Source organism: Xiphophorus hellerii, chromosome 1, assembly GCF_003331165.1.
Source record: "Xiphophorus hellerii strain 12219 chromosome 1, Xiphophorus_hellerii-4.1, whole genome shotgun sequence".
In the NCBI taxonomy this organism is placed as follows: Eukaryota; Metazoa; Chordata; class Actinopteri; order Cyprinodontiformes; family Poeciliidae; genus Xiphophorus; species Xiphophorus hellerii.
The window spans coordinates 15,848,054-15,861,376 of NC_045672.1; the positions used below are offsets into that span (position 1 = coordinate 15,848,054).

Here is a 13,323-nt window from a genome sequence, read left to right on the forward strand (position 1 = left end):
TAAAAAATACAGAAAGCCCAGATAATGACATCATTGCTCTTTAAAGCTTCTAATTAATTCTCAACATTTAGATTAAACACCAGAAGATTTATTTTTCTATTTTTCTTTTCCTTTCCTGTTTTATTAACTTGAAAACAAATAAGAATATTCAGATATAATTGAGCATACTCAAATTAAATTCTAAATTTTCAGTATAAGAGCATGGATCCAATGCAAGATTTTATTTTAAGGATTTTTATGCATCATAACTAAGGGTGGGGGGACACTGTATATGGTAACTGATTAAAAACAAGACAGAAGTATAGATTCACACAGGCAAAGGCAGTTTTTATGGGGGGCAATATGCCCCAGGATAAGGGAGTTGCACAAATGCTCATTATACAATGTTACCTCTTAATTAGGCCATGAACAACTTCCTTGTTTGTGTAGCCGCTGAAATCTTTTGCATTCTATAAGGACTGTAGGAAAATAAGTATGACTGGAGAAAAGAGATAAAGTTTCCAACTCAGCACTAAATTAAAGGGCCTTTCCATTATTTTTAGCTCAAAATCAAATATTTTTGACTCAAAATCAAATATTTTTGACTGATTAAACCCAAACTAGAAAATGCTCCTCTGAAAACAGATGCATTAAAAAGGAATCTGAGATTTATAAAGCCTTTCTATTAGTGAACACGCAAAAGCTTGAATTTTGTATCATTTTAGAGTCAAGCCCCCCATATACTGACGGGAGTCCACAAACTTCAACATATAGACTGGTCAAAGCCTGGACCGTTCCTGCAGGAATCACCACTGCACACACAGGCAAAGATAAAGAATGAAATAAAATGACATCAGACTTATAAAGCGCTTTATTAGGACACTCAAAGACTTGTTGCAATGAGATCAGTCATTCCCATTCATGATGGCCAGCTACTGGATTGTATCCACAGCTGCCCTGCGGCAGTCTGACCGGAGCAAGGCTGCTATACTGGCGCCACTGTTTAATAAAATGCTTCTGGAATTTATGAACTGAATCATTACTGTTTTAACCAAATTTTTTTTTTAAAAATAACAATAACAGGTGTTTTGGCAGATGCAGAAACATACTGTGGTCTGTACTTCCTATTTGTCTCTGGTAAATGTTAACACAACCAGACCACATCAAGGAACGATGAAGCTCTCAGACACGTTGCGTTCCTCCCTTTACATACAGAAGTCTGGTATTTCCTTTACTGTATAACTTTAATTAAAAGGCCTTCTTCAAACCCATTATGAATTACAGCATAGTAAATAAAAAAAAAACAGAATACCAAAAGCTTTTTGTTGGTTTGTTTGATCTACGGACCGGACCAAAACTGCTATAGCCAAGAGGGAGTGGTTGACAATGTGGTTACATTTAATAAAATTATATTTTAGGGGGAACATATCTTTAGTTAACTGTTTCAGCTACTCTGTTGGCTCTATAAAATCGGGTATTTGACACATTGTTTTCTAATTTTTCCTTTAATTTCCCCAGATGATACACGACCTCTGTCGCAGTTAAGCGAGCCCCTTCTGGCTTCAGGGCCCCTTCCCTCACTACCCAATCCACCCACCCCGCCCATGGATTCCCCCCTGACGTCAGTGTGCCCACTTCTTCCAACTCAGACTCCCCCTTTGGTCCCCCCGACCAGCTCCTCCCCCGGCTGCGGCAGCGCCAGCTCAGACCAGCCCGGGTCTGGACCACCAGCTTCAGGAGTGTCAGCCACTCCGGCTTCCAGCAGCCCATCCAACCCGGAGACGGAGGAAGATAAGGCCAAAAAGCTGCTGTACTGCTCACTGTGCAAGGTGGCTGTCAATTCACTCTCACAGCTGGAAGCCCACAACAAAGGTGGGTAATAGCTGAATTCTGAATAAAATGAAAACCCCCCAAAACATGCTTAATATGTGTAGACAGAAAGCAGTTCAGGTGAAAGTTTTATAGAAATTAAAATTTTACAACTTCGGAAGTTTAATGAGCGTCTTGAATTCTTTTAAAATACTTGTTTTTTTGTTTTCTAAACATATAGAATTCATCAAGAAATGCAAATATGTTCACAGGCAATTTTATGATTTTCTTAACTTTGAAATCCGCACATGGGAACCTACAAGCAGTTGTAAATCAGAGATGCACCATTCAAAATATTTTTTGTAGCCTTTTTGCCGTTGAATCTTCATATAATCCACACTGTAAACTGCTGCTGCTGGAGAGAAATCCCTACGAGGGTTTTGCTAGTTCTGCAATGTCTTCAGACTCTCATAGGATGCTTTAAGTGGCCAGCATTACTTACACCACAATCTATCTCTGTAGAAAACATGTGGCTCCTAACTTAACTCAAAAGTTCCCAAAAACACGTATGTTTTCAAATCTAGCATGTTTTGACGATAAGATACAGGAGTTTTGCTGTCATACTTCTAGACTTCCTGTTACCTACTGGAAACCTGTGCTCTCTTGCAGACCGAATGACCTGCTAACATTATGAAAAAAAAAAGGTTTCATCAAAACAGCTTCCAGATACCTGCATGTCCTTTGACTTAATTTTTAAATTCTTCCCTAATGTTGAAAATTGGTGGCCTCAGTTTTCTTCCTTCAGTTCCAACTTCAAAGTTTCTATCTGCCACTCACCAATTAGAGTTGATTAGGCTAAAAAATCAATCAGTTCATACCAGTAGCTGCTTTCTATGTGGATATTTATGTGAAATTGATTAAGAAAGCTTTAAATGAAGTGTTGAACGTGACACAACAGAGGACACTAAGAACTGCACTGATCAGCCGATAAATGATCTGTTTGACACTGACATTCCTGGCCCATGTAACCGAAAACTTCTTTCTAGGTCTCAAGAGTCGTGTCAAAGTTTCTAACCTTGTGTTCACACTCAACAGAAAGCTCACTTTCTTCTCTCACATAGGCCTGTAATGTTTGACATAACCCCAAATCCACTGAATCAAGATTACTTCTGCCATTTCCACGAGGTCTATTATCTATACTCTCTAAAAGTTCTCCATCTAAACATTTTCATGATGATGGCTGGGTTGTGTAACCGCTTCCAGAGGGATGTAAATAGGAATATACAATACCACTGGACACATTGTACCAGACAGCTCTGAAACATGACACATTCTCACTGTTACAATTATCCCTGCGATGCCAATTGCTCACTTTAATCCTTCCAGACCGACTTACAGTAAGTCTGCATGTAAGACGACTGTTTAGAAGTTTAAAAAGTTTGTGCAAAAGCATTAATTCCTCAAAAAAAAATTTTATGTGCTATATTGGGATTATATTTGATAAATAAACATGTACTGCACAATTGCTAGTGGAAGGAAATTATACTTTGTTCAGATAAAACAGTGGTGTGCATTTGTATCCAGCCCCCTTTATTCTGATTACTCTTCTCAGTATGTGTGTGTACGAGGGGTAAAAGAGGCCAGGGGTGAAAATACACACCACACTCTTGAGATTTTTGTTTGAAAAACCATATTGTTCTCACTTCACACTTAGGCAATTGTAACATTACCAAGTACAAAAAAACTTAAAGCTGCCGCAAAGGCTCAGCACTGAATAGCAGCAAGAGACACAGTACCATAACGAATTGGCAAATTATTGATTAAACTACACCCTGCTTATCCTGGGTGATTAGACCCAGCTTCCTCAGCCAATAAGGCCATTTTAATGTGGGATAATCAATAGCAAGACGGTCACTACCAGCATTATAGCACAATTTTCCTCGATTTTATTTTTCACCCCTATTTGATTGACTCCTTTTTCATTTATCTACAGACCAGTTGGTGTTGCTTATCTCCACTAGAGCCAGTGAATAGCAGTGTTTCTCATCAAAATGCAGATGCATGTTTAAAGTAAAAGAACACACAGTGCTTTAATTTATTAACTCCTAATCACAGTCCTGGGTCTCATCTGGCTGGGTATTTCTAGAGTTCAGGGCCTGGAAAACTAAAAGTCAAACCAGCTGAAAGTTGGAGGAAGACAATATGGAAACAATTACCCTCAGTCATTCTTAAAATAAAAAAACTTGTACATTTTCACAGTTTAAAAATAAAGCATGAGTCATGCAGAGACAGATGCTTGAACCAAGTGCGTGGCAGAAGGATTAAGTGCCAAACACGCAAAAATGGCAAAAAAAATAAAAAAAGATTACAAAGTAATTTCATTTCAACATTTTGTTTTATTCCAAACATTTCCTGTTTTTGATTCTTGGAGTGAAAGCCATCCACACTTGTGTTTATAAAGTGAGTCAAGCTTACAAAGACAAACGGATCTCCAGGGCCATCCTCAGTGCTCAGACCAAAATAAAACAGAGAGCGCATTTTTGGCTTCGAGTAAAACTTATCAGTGCAGTTGCGTCCCTGCAACGACGCCTCCACGTTCTCCACGCTGCACCCCACTCTCATAATTTCTCCTTCCCCTGGGTGACCTTTGCGTTGTTCAAAGGGATTTAAAAAATTATTCAAATTCAATTCAGACTGTGTCAAAGTTAGAGCTGATGAGGGTTGAATGGTTTTCTTTCAGTTCTGAGGAGTGTAGTAGTATTATTTCTATTTTTTATTTATTTTTTACTTATTTTTAATGTCTAATTCATCACGTCTTCTGTATTTTGACCCAAGTTAACAGTATTAAAAGCTTATATAATCAAGTACTTTCATGATTAAAATATTTAAGAAATTTTTTAGAAAGATGGCCAATTTTTAAACTTTCTTAGTATCGTTTCTTCTTTTTGTTGTGGAAATATATTTTTTTCTCAAACCACAGATGGTACATAATGTGCTGTGGTTCGCAATGTTTCATTTTTCTATTTTTAATAAGTTACGAAAGTATCAACATAAGAGGATATTTTTATCTGATGTCTCACTCTGACATTTGTACAGCTGTCTTCTTACTGCCATCTTGTGGACAAAAGCTTTATCCAACTGAAGAGTTCAGATTTCTGTTCCACTTCAATGGTTATTGATTTATTGATGAAGCCACGCAGTACTTCACACTCTTGTCAAGTTTAATTATTTTTCTTCTATTTCATTGTTTCTGCCTCTGTAATTTGAGCTGAACAGTGATGCATCATGTATTAATTTATTTTATTGAGGAAGTAGACGATATCTAGTCATTTTGTGATCATGGAGATTTAGCTAATCTGCATTATTTTACCCTCTGTGTTAAAATTTTTCTATCCAGAAGACTTTTAAAAATGTGTTGTTGTTTGTTTGTTTGTGTGTGTTTATCTGCCTTCAGGCACTAAACACAAAACCATACTGGAGGCACGAAGCGGGCTTGGTCCTATTAAGGCGTACCCTCGCCTAGGTCCAAAGCCCATTGGAGAGCAGGGAGGGGGGCCAGTGGACCCCAACACTCAGGAACGAACCTTCCACTGTGAGATTTGCAACGTGCGGGTGAACTCTGAACTGCAACTCAAACAGGTAGGTGGAAGATTTTTTTTATCATCCTTCCCTTTGAGTCTGAGAAGCATAAATTATATTGTTTTCCATACACTGAATCTAAAAAAAAACATACATTTCCTGAATTTAAATTCAGACTTCACAACATTAGAAAATCTTGTGGCAGTCAGTAAAGTTAATTTTTTTAAACACAACTTATAGTGGTGAATGAAATATTTTTGAATCGGTACATAATCAAGACAAATATCCAAACCACAAACTTGGTCTCCTTTGTTGTGTGTTTTCAGCACATATCAAGCCGGCGGCACCGGGACGGCATGGCAGGAAAGCCTAACCCCCTCCTCAGCCGACATAAGAAGCACAGGGGGGCGGATCTGACGGTAACGCTTTGACTTCTGTCCCCTGTTTCACATTTCATCAAACATTGATTCTAAAAATTGATAAGATTATTTCATCTTTTGAAGGAAGGTCTTGAAGCTATTGATAATACTAGGTCATACTGTATTATGAAGGAACTGTGACTCATATTGCAAGTTTACAGAAAACTGTCAGCTAGTCGGGTTTAAACTGATTTTATGAATTTAATATAACTTGAACTGAAAGCAATTATTTCTGTGAGACACATCAGTGTTTGACAGGCTTTCTCTCATGAGATCATTGACTCTTGCCATTTTCTCAGATGGACACGTTTGTTATGCTCTCTATTCCCAATGACATGCTTCAAGACTGTAGCACAAATAACCTAACCATAAATAGTCTGTTGAAAAACCCAAACATTTACTACACACTTGCAGAATCTCTACAATTAACTCTCTGATCAACTAGCGTCAGTTCAGTCAGACAATCTGCAGCCAGTGAGAAGAACGGGAAAGGAGCTGAATCTGAATAAGCCTTTAAACTGTTGCACTACTCCTTTAGGTCTTTCACCCACCATATTTGAGATAGAGTGAAAAAACATCTGCCCAGCCCATTTTTAACTAAACCTGTGCCAAATTAAGTGTTGTGAATGTGTTGACATTTAATAATGGACATTTATTTATTTTGTTTAAAAAATGAAGAGGAACAAAATATAGTTATGATAAAAATTTGGACTTATTGTGCAAAAGCTAAATTCTCCAGATGTTGCCTATAAACCCCAAAACTGAAAATATACTTTGTATCTTTACTTTTCACATGGTTGTTATAAAGATATGCCATTCCAATAAGTAGTTCATAAAAAATGCTATTAGAAAACGGGCTTATTTGATTTGTATTGTCACATTTATTGCTATTGCAATAAATATGTAAAAAAAAAACAACATTTTTATCATTCCCAAAGATGCAAACATTTCAGTTTGTATGGAGACTCCTTAATATGTCATCTGTAGATTTAAGTTAAATGAGGTGAAGTATTACTGACAGTAAATTTCTAGAATGAAAAAAAAACTAGATTTCTACAAGGTCTTGGAGAACATCTGATTATTTATAACGTACTAATGCTTTTGAACTGATCACATTATTTCTGTCCTACTTGTCTCTCCCCCCTCTGGTTTCTGTTTTCAGTCTTCTTTGACCTTCTCTAAGGATCTCACCAAAGCTTTGGGTGCGGGGCTGTTGCCCAACCCGTTGGCCGTTGCCGCAGCTATGGCCGCGGCTGCATCCTCGAACCCGCTGGCTCTCCGCGCAGCTGCCCCTGGCCCTCATCCCCACCACCACCACCTCTTGCAAGGCCCACCTCTCAGCCACGCCATCTTGAGACCCGCCCCTGGGCCCATCCGCACCACCCATGGGCCAATCCTCTTCTCTCCTTACTGACACATTGTCCTGTGACTTCATCCCGTCAGAAACATCCACTCCAAAAGCACACTGTGAAGCTAGAAAAAAAAAAAAAGATCAACAAACAGCAATTGCTAATGGGGGAAACATCCAGTAGTTTAAATGTCTGATAGAATAGCAAGGGAAAGGAACAGTGGGAAGGAGTACAAGTATTATGTGTCTCTTTTTCCCTTTACCTAAAACTCTCCACTCACTCGCCTTCTTTTTCAAAGGACTTCTGATAGCTCTGTAGAAAAGATGAGTGAAGGAGAGAATTCATTATCCATCGTACTCTCTTGTACATTTCCCATTTTCCCTAGTCCTTCCCTTGCACTGTGGCCAAAACGAGGCCACCTCAATACAGAAAAGAACAAAACAAAACACTACACAGACTACACAGATCTTTCTAGAAATGTCAAACCATGCATAGTGTTATCGTTACTATTCTGGCGCAGGGGGTGTTTCTCCTGTTGTTACGGCTCGACTTCTTCTCGTCACCCTATGCACCTCAGAAACCAGGACAATAGTGTTGCGTCAGTAGGGTAGCTGCTTCCTTCTGTCTTCGCTGTATCCGCCGCGGCTCGCAGCGGCGCTCTCCACAATGCTGTACACTGTCCTTCTCTGCAGCCAGCAGCTCTTCCATTTGTGACACTAGGTCCTCACTATTTGCAACATGACTTTGTCTGACAGGCCGGCGGTACTCACAGCCGAACACATCAGACGGAGAAGGTTAGGAGAACAGAAGAGAGACTGTAGGGGATCGCAGCCTAAGCCCCCTGTCATTGCCAGAGAAGGTGAGGTGAGAGGAGGGTCTGTGCGGGTCAGTGGATGGATTGACCACAGGAAGCATGCAGACGCGCGCACACCCCGACACGCACACACACACGTATAGTCCAGAACAAATCTGTGTTTTAAAATAGATCGCACTAACTAACACTGCTGCAGGGTATGTCTGCCAGCTTTCATAACAGTCAGAAAACGACGTTGAAGAAGACGAAAGGGGAGGGCGGAAACAGCTGGAGTCAAGCTTGTGAACATACTGCACTGCTGTATTTAACACATGACAGTCCTATACAGCTCATAATATGTTCAAGTAAAGGATGTTCTATGGTGTTGTGGTTTATGGTACTGAAAAGAGCATAGGTTATAGTTGGCGTTCTCTTTTCCGTTTACATCATCATCACGCTCTTTCCTCTCAGGCTGAATTACTGTGTAGGTGGTCAGGTATGACTTAAACCTGACCTTAGGTTCGGATCTATTTATGTTGTTCCTGCATGCGTCCTTACAATAAGGCTCTTCAGGGACAAACTTTAGCACCACTGGGTTGAATCCTATTGTTCCTGCGTAGTCCTCCTCCTCCTCACCTGGCTGATACCCAAAGGTTTATTTGTTCGGGTCAATAAAAAAAAAACTGAAAGGGAACCGGATGAAAAGCATGCTTTCTTAGTTTAAGATGATACTGAGCTGGAGTCATACGATAAAGGTGCCCAGAAGCAAAAGCCCAGACGTCCAGCTCGAGGCAACCATTGATACTTCCTGTCTTACAAATGAAAGCCATGACACGCACCATGATTTGTTTTCTTTTACAAAGACTGGTGAGCACTTTGTTTTATCTCGGTTTGGACTGTTGCTTTGTGTTTACACTGCACATGAAAAAATGAGCAAAATCGGGGGGAAATAAAACATATAATATTTTTGTAGGTAGGAAATGTTTATCAATGCATCCATGAGAAGGAAGTGAATAAAAGGGGTTGAAATTGTTTTGGTGGATGTCATAAACGAGCCTGACACACTTGTGCGTTCTATTTGTTCTCGGAAGTTGGAAGATCTGACTTATAAGTCATCATTTTGAATTAGCAATAATTGTTAGATAGCATCTCATTGTTATGACTGAGCTATCTCATAATCACAGGACCACATTAATTTTTCCCTCTCAGTGTTGGAATTGGGCTTCAACAGAAATGTCTGGAATGTCTTCTTTAGTCCGATTTTGGAAAGTTGGTGTATTCATTAGTTTAATGTCCCATAAAGCTGTCATTCAGTCATAACTTGTGCAAATCATTTATTTGCATTTCTGACAGTTATCTCATTTAATCAGTGGAACATAGCACTGTAATACACAGCTTTTAGTGTTTAAATGAAAAAAAAAAGTTAAAAAATATATCACTGTTGGCTTCCACTGGTAGCGCCACACACAGTAACTAGTGCCAAAACATTTGCAAATTTTCTGACTTGCAGCTTTGAAGCATTTCCTTCATACTTGGAGGTATGAAGAAATGTTGCATTTCTAAAGTTGGTTGGAAATACAACAAGAGCATCACCTGAAGGGGTTAATGTTACTGGATAAATTATCTAAAGTGCCTGTTGGGCGAAAAATATAAGGGGTCAATTCTCAACAACATAAAGTGATAACTGTCATCTGCGTCGTTCAGTAGCAGCAGGTTATGGGTTGGATATGTCATATCCTCACATGACTATGTAAACAGTTAATACAACTGCAACTCTTTGGCATAAATCAGAAATACTGCTGCAACCCTAAAGTACTGGTATGAGTATCTCGATTTTAGTTGGAAAAACTGGTTTTCCAACTTTTAGCTGTGGTATTCCCAACTCAGCTACGACACTAATCCCAGATCAGAGCTCCGACTTCCGAGACAACTGGAATACAGAATTACCAATAGGTAGATAAGATGAGGAGCCAGATAAAGCTATTTAAGCAACAACTGGCTCCTGCTCGACAGCTTGGAACGGAAACCCCTTTTTTTGAACAAGATGTACACTGTGCCCTATCATTGAGAAACAATGAGCTCTAATGTCTTACCTTTGTCTGAATATTGCAATGCAATGAGCAATTTATATCAAAGTGACTTGTTATCATTGTTACGTCAATGTCTGGAGTTGTTTAGAGTGGGAGCATGCCAGATCACAGGCCTTTCTTTTCCTTCCATAAGAATCGTGGACCCTCAATGGTGCAAGGGAGGAGTAGCAAAAGACAGATGCATAGCTCAGCACAGAGACCGACCCTTCATATTAAAGGGCCTTTAAACTATGGGAATCTCTGTTTGGGGAACAGGGTACAACACCAGGTGTAAAAGGATTTCAGCTCAACGATCTGTTCAATAGGCTGTTGTTTTTATTGTTTTATTTGGATTCCCTACATTGCTTTTTTTTTCCTGTTTGTGAGTAGCGTACCCAAGTGAAAATGCAGAGGAATATTATTAATGCCATTACTTAAAGAAGAAGTTGCCTCAGTGTCAGCTTCCACCATTGTGCTCTTTTTGTTGTGGAAAGTAATCTTTGAGTTCATCTTTGAGTGAGATACTGTTCCAAGATTTGTGCTTGCCTTCCTGTTGGTGTGTGTACCATGTATATTCAAGTGTGTGATGGTATATCCTCACTCCTGACCCTCCACCGGTAGTGTACGGAGGTGACCTGGAGCTAAAAAGTGCCCTGACTTCGTGACGGAGACAAAAATCCTGTTTGATTTGAGGAGATTGATGAATCGGAAAGGATTTTATCATGGAGCTGATCTTATAACTCGGCTATATCAAAGTGTTTGCATCCCTGTTAGGCCAGTCATTCTAGTAGCATGACTGAAATGTTCAAATTGTCCTAGATATGTTCACAAAGTGGAAACAGCCATTAAATCCTCCTCATTTTTCACATTCGAGAAATAAATAACCGATTCTCATTTTCTGGACTTCATGTTAGCTGTGTTTAGGCTCCTAGCCTTAGCCTTATTCTGCCCTCAGTCTCTCTCCGAGCAGAACCATAGAATGAGAGAGCCCGAGAGGCTTTGGTGTAATTTTGTCTTGCCAATAAAATTATTTTTGAACTTCATTATCAGAGGGATAAAGAGTTTGTATGGCAAACTGTAGCAATACCTGACTCATTCTGGCTACTCTTGTTTATTGCAATAAGAAAATGAAACAATAAATGTGTATGTGATTAAAACATAAATGTAATTTAAATAATAATAAAAAAAAAACTTTATGGAAAATATTGATATCAAGCAAAACTATTGTGAAAAAAGTAAATGTCAATAAATCATGAAATGATATTGTCTGCAGAATCTTTATGAATCACTCACTGTTGTCTTATCGTTTTATTTGTTTATTTAGCTCTTCAAAAATAACAAACACATTCATCAAATCACATGCTAGTTTTGACATATGGTGAATTAGCCAATTTTTAGACACATCTATGCTTTATTAGTTTGCTGGTAACATATATTTCAAGATTCAATCCTCTTCAACAAAAGGTTCAACCATGCATTTTTGTAGAAATGGACCTTTCTTTCATGGGTCAGGTTGCTATGAAAACATTTGGTCCATTTTCAGCATTTCAACAGATCATTTTCAGGCAGACGTCATAAACCATATCATTCCCATCATTTCAAGCAGTACCAAAAAGAAGAAAGAATATCTTAGGAGTGGATGGATTTCAACCAAAAGGAGAAATTCATGCAGGAATACACACAAACATGTTAAAGTTCTGAAGATGTTCGTTATCACCGTCGCTGTTTTCTTAAACTTTACCATCCACAACAATATCCTCTATGAATTTGGGGTCATCAATATAAAACTTTTTCCAACAATGAGGCAGATGAGAATCTCGTCCAAAGCACTCCACATGCAACTGGAAAACTTCAACATTTATGCTGAAATTTAGTAAAAAGTTGCTTGTCCATTTTAATATTTATTAATAACCAGCTGTTCAATTTTGATAATGTGTCTCTTGTGATTTCACCAAACAAATAGGCATAAAATAGAATCAATATTATTGATTCTATAATATTGCATTTTTTAAATGCAACTGTGCATCTAAAAAAAAACAACTTGTATTTTGTGAAATCCTGGGCTGAAAATTTGAACCATGCTACCCAGAGGTGTTTATGCAGTCAGTGGCCTTTTAGTTTAAGAATAATTTACCGGGCCATATCTTTAAATTGTAAGCAACCATACAGACTCAGAATCAGGTTTATTTTCCAAGATTGTGTGCACAAGCAAGAAATGTATCTTTGTTTTTCAATATCTCACAGCCTACAAACTGTAACAGATCAACTTCAGAGGAAGTAAACAGTAGAAATTTACATAGATGTGTCCGTACAGCGTTTTATGAAACCAATAATAGGGAGAATGTTAGTCAGGGGGAAAGCATACTTTTGTTTTCCCTTGATGTATTTATTTCATTATGAAGCATTATTTTGCTATTCTTTATTTGATTATCTTCATTTAGCCACAATTTGTGTTTAAATAACACCAGTTTACACCAGTTTTAGTGGTAGAACAACATACTCTACGCGTTAAAAGAACGAAGTAGAATAAACTATTTTCCATATATTCCCTCTGAAATATCTACTCACTGGCTGCTTGATAGATTTCTCCTTGAGGCTTTTGCGATACTGTCATTGCTACATGTACTACAGCACTTTGACATAAGTGATAAAATATGTAATTAACACCTCTTTTACACACACATCACTATCTAGACTGATGGTGTTAGTAGGAACATTTGCTCTAATTTTTTTTTTAGTCTGTGTACTTTTTTTTTGACATCTAATACCAATTGTAATTTTTTTTTTTTACATGGTAGGCTATGACAAAATTTCATGAACCGTTTCTTCTTCTTTAGACAGCCTGCATATTTAGTGAGAGGTGAGTAACTAACTTCTAGTAATAAATTATACACTAGTGCTGTTTCTCTGCTTTTTTTTTTTTTTTTTGTATACTGGATCCTTCGCTATCAGCAGGTCACTCCCCCTATTAGCAATACAAAATGTAACCACTAGATGGCTCTACTGTGATGACTGGGAGATCGATGGAAATAAAACAAAGCGGGGCGTTTGTAGTGAGCTGTGTAACAAGGCGGACCGTGTAACGAAGACTAATGATAAAAGGCCTTACAGACTAATATAAACAGCACACAGAAGAGCAGGACTGAACGCATAGCGTGCCTGACAAGCAGCTCCACTTTCAGATCTCTACGCTGTTCGGTGAGAATGAGCCTTGGATAAACTGGCCAGATGGTTGCTGAGCCATCAAAGGCGTTGTAAAACTAAATGGTGCATATAAGCTGCAACCCTTAAAGGCAAAAAATATTACCAAAATGTCACCACTCAAA

At 38.4% G+C, this 13,323-nt stretch overlaps 1 protein-coding gene across 2 annotated transcripts in view; it reads left to right on the forward strand.

The window, feature by feature from the left end:
- The window catches only part of znf385a (zinc finger protein 385A), a 73,573-nt gene extending 62,301 nt beyond the window's left edge, over positions 1-11,272 (forward strand). For both annotated transcript variants that reach the window (XM_032574328.1, XM_032574337.1), the window contains 4 exons: positions 1,498-1,851; positions 5,243-5,427; positions 5,694-5,786; positions 6,949-11,272. In XM_032574328.1, the coding sequence (XP_032430219.1) occupies positions 1,498-1,851; positions 5,243-5,427; positions 5,694-5,786; positions 6,949-7,200 (884 nt within the window). In that variant the 3' untranslated portion in view covers positions 7,201-11,272. The remainder of the gene's footprint in view (positions 1-1,497; positions 1,852-5,242; positions 5,428-5,693; positions 5,787-6,948) is intronic.
- The last annotated feature ends 2,051 nt before the right edge of the window (positions 11,273-13,323 follow it).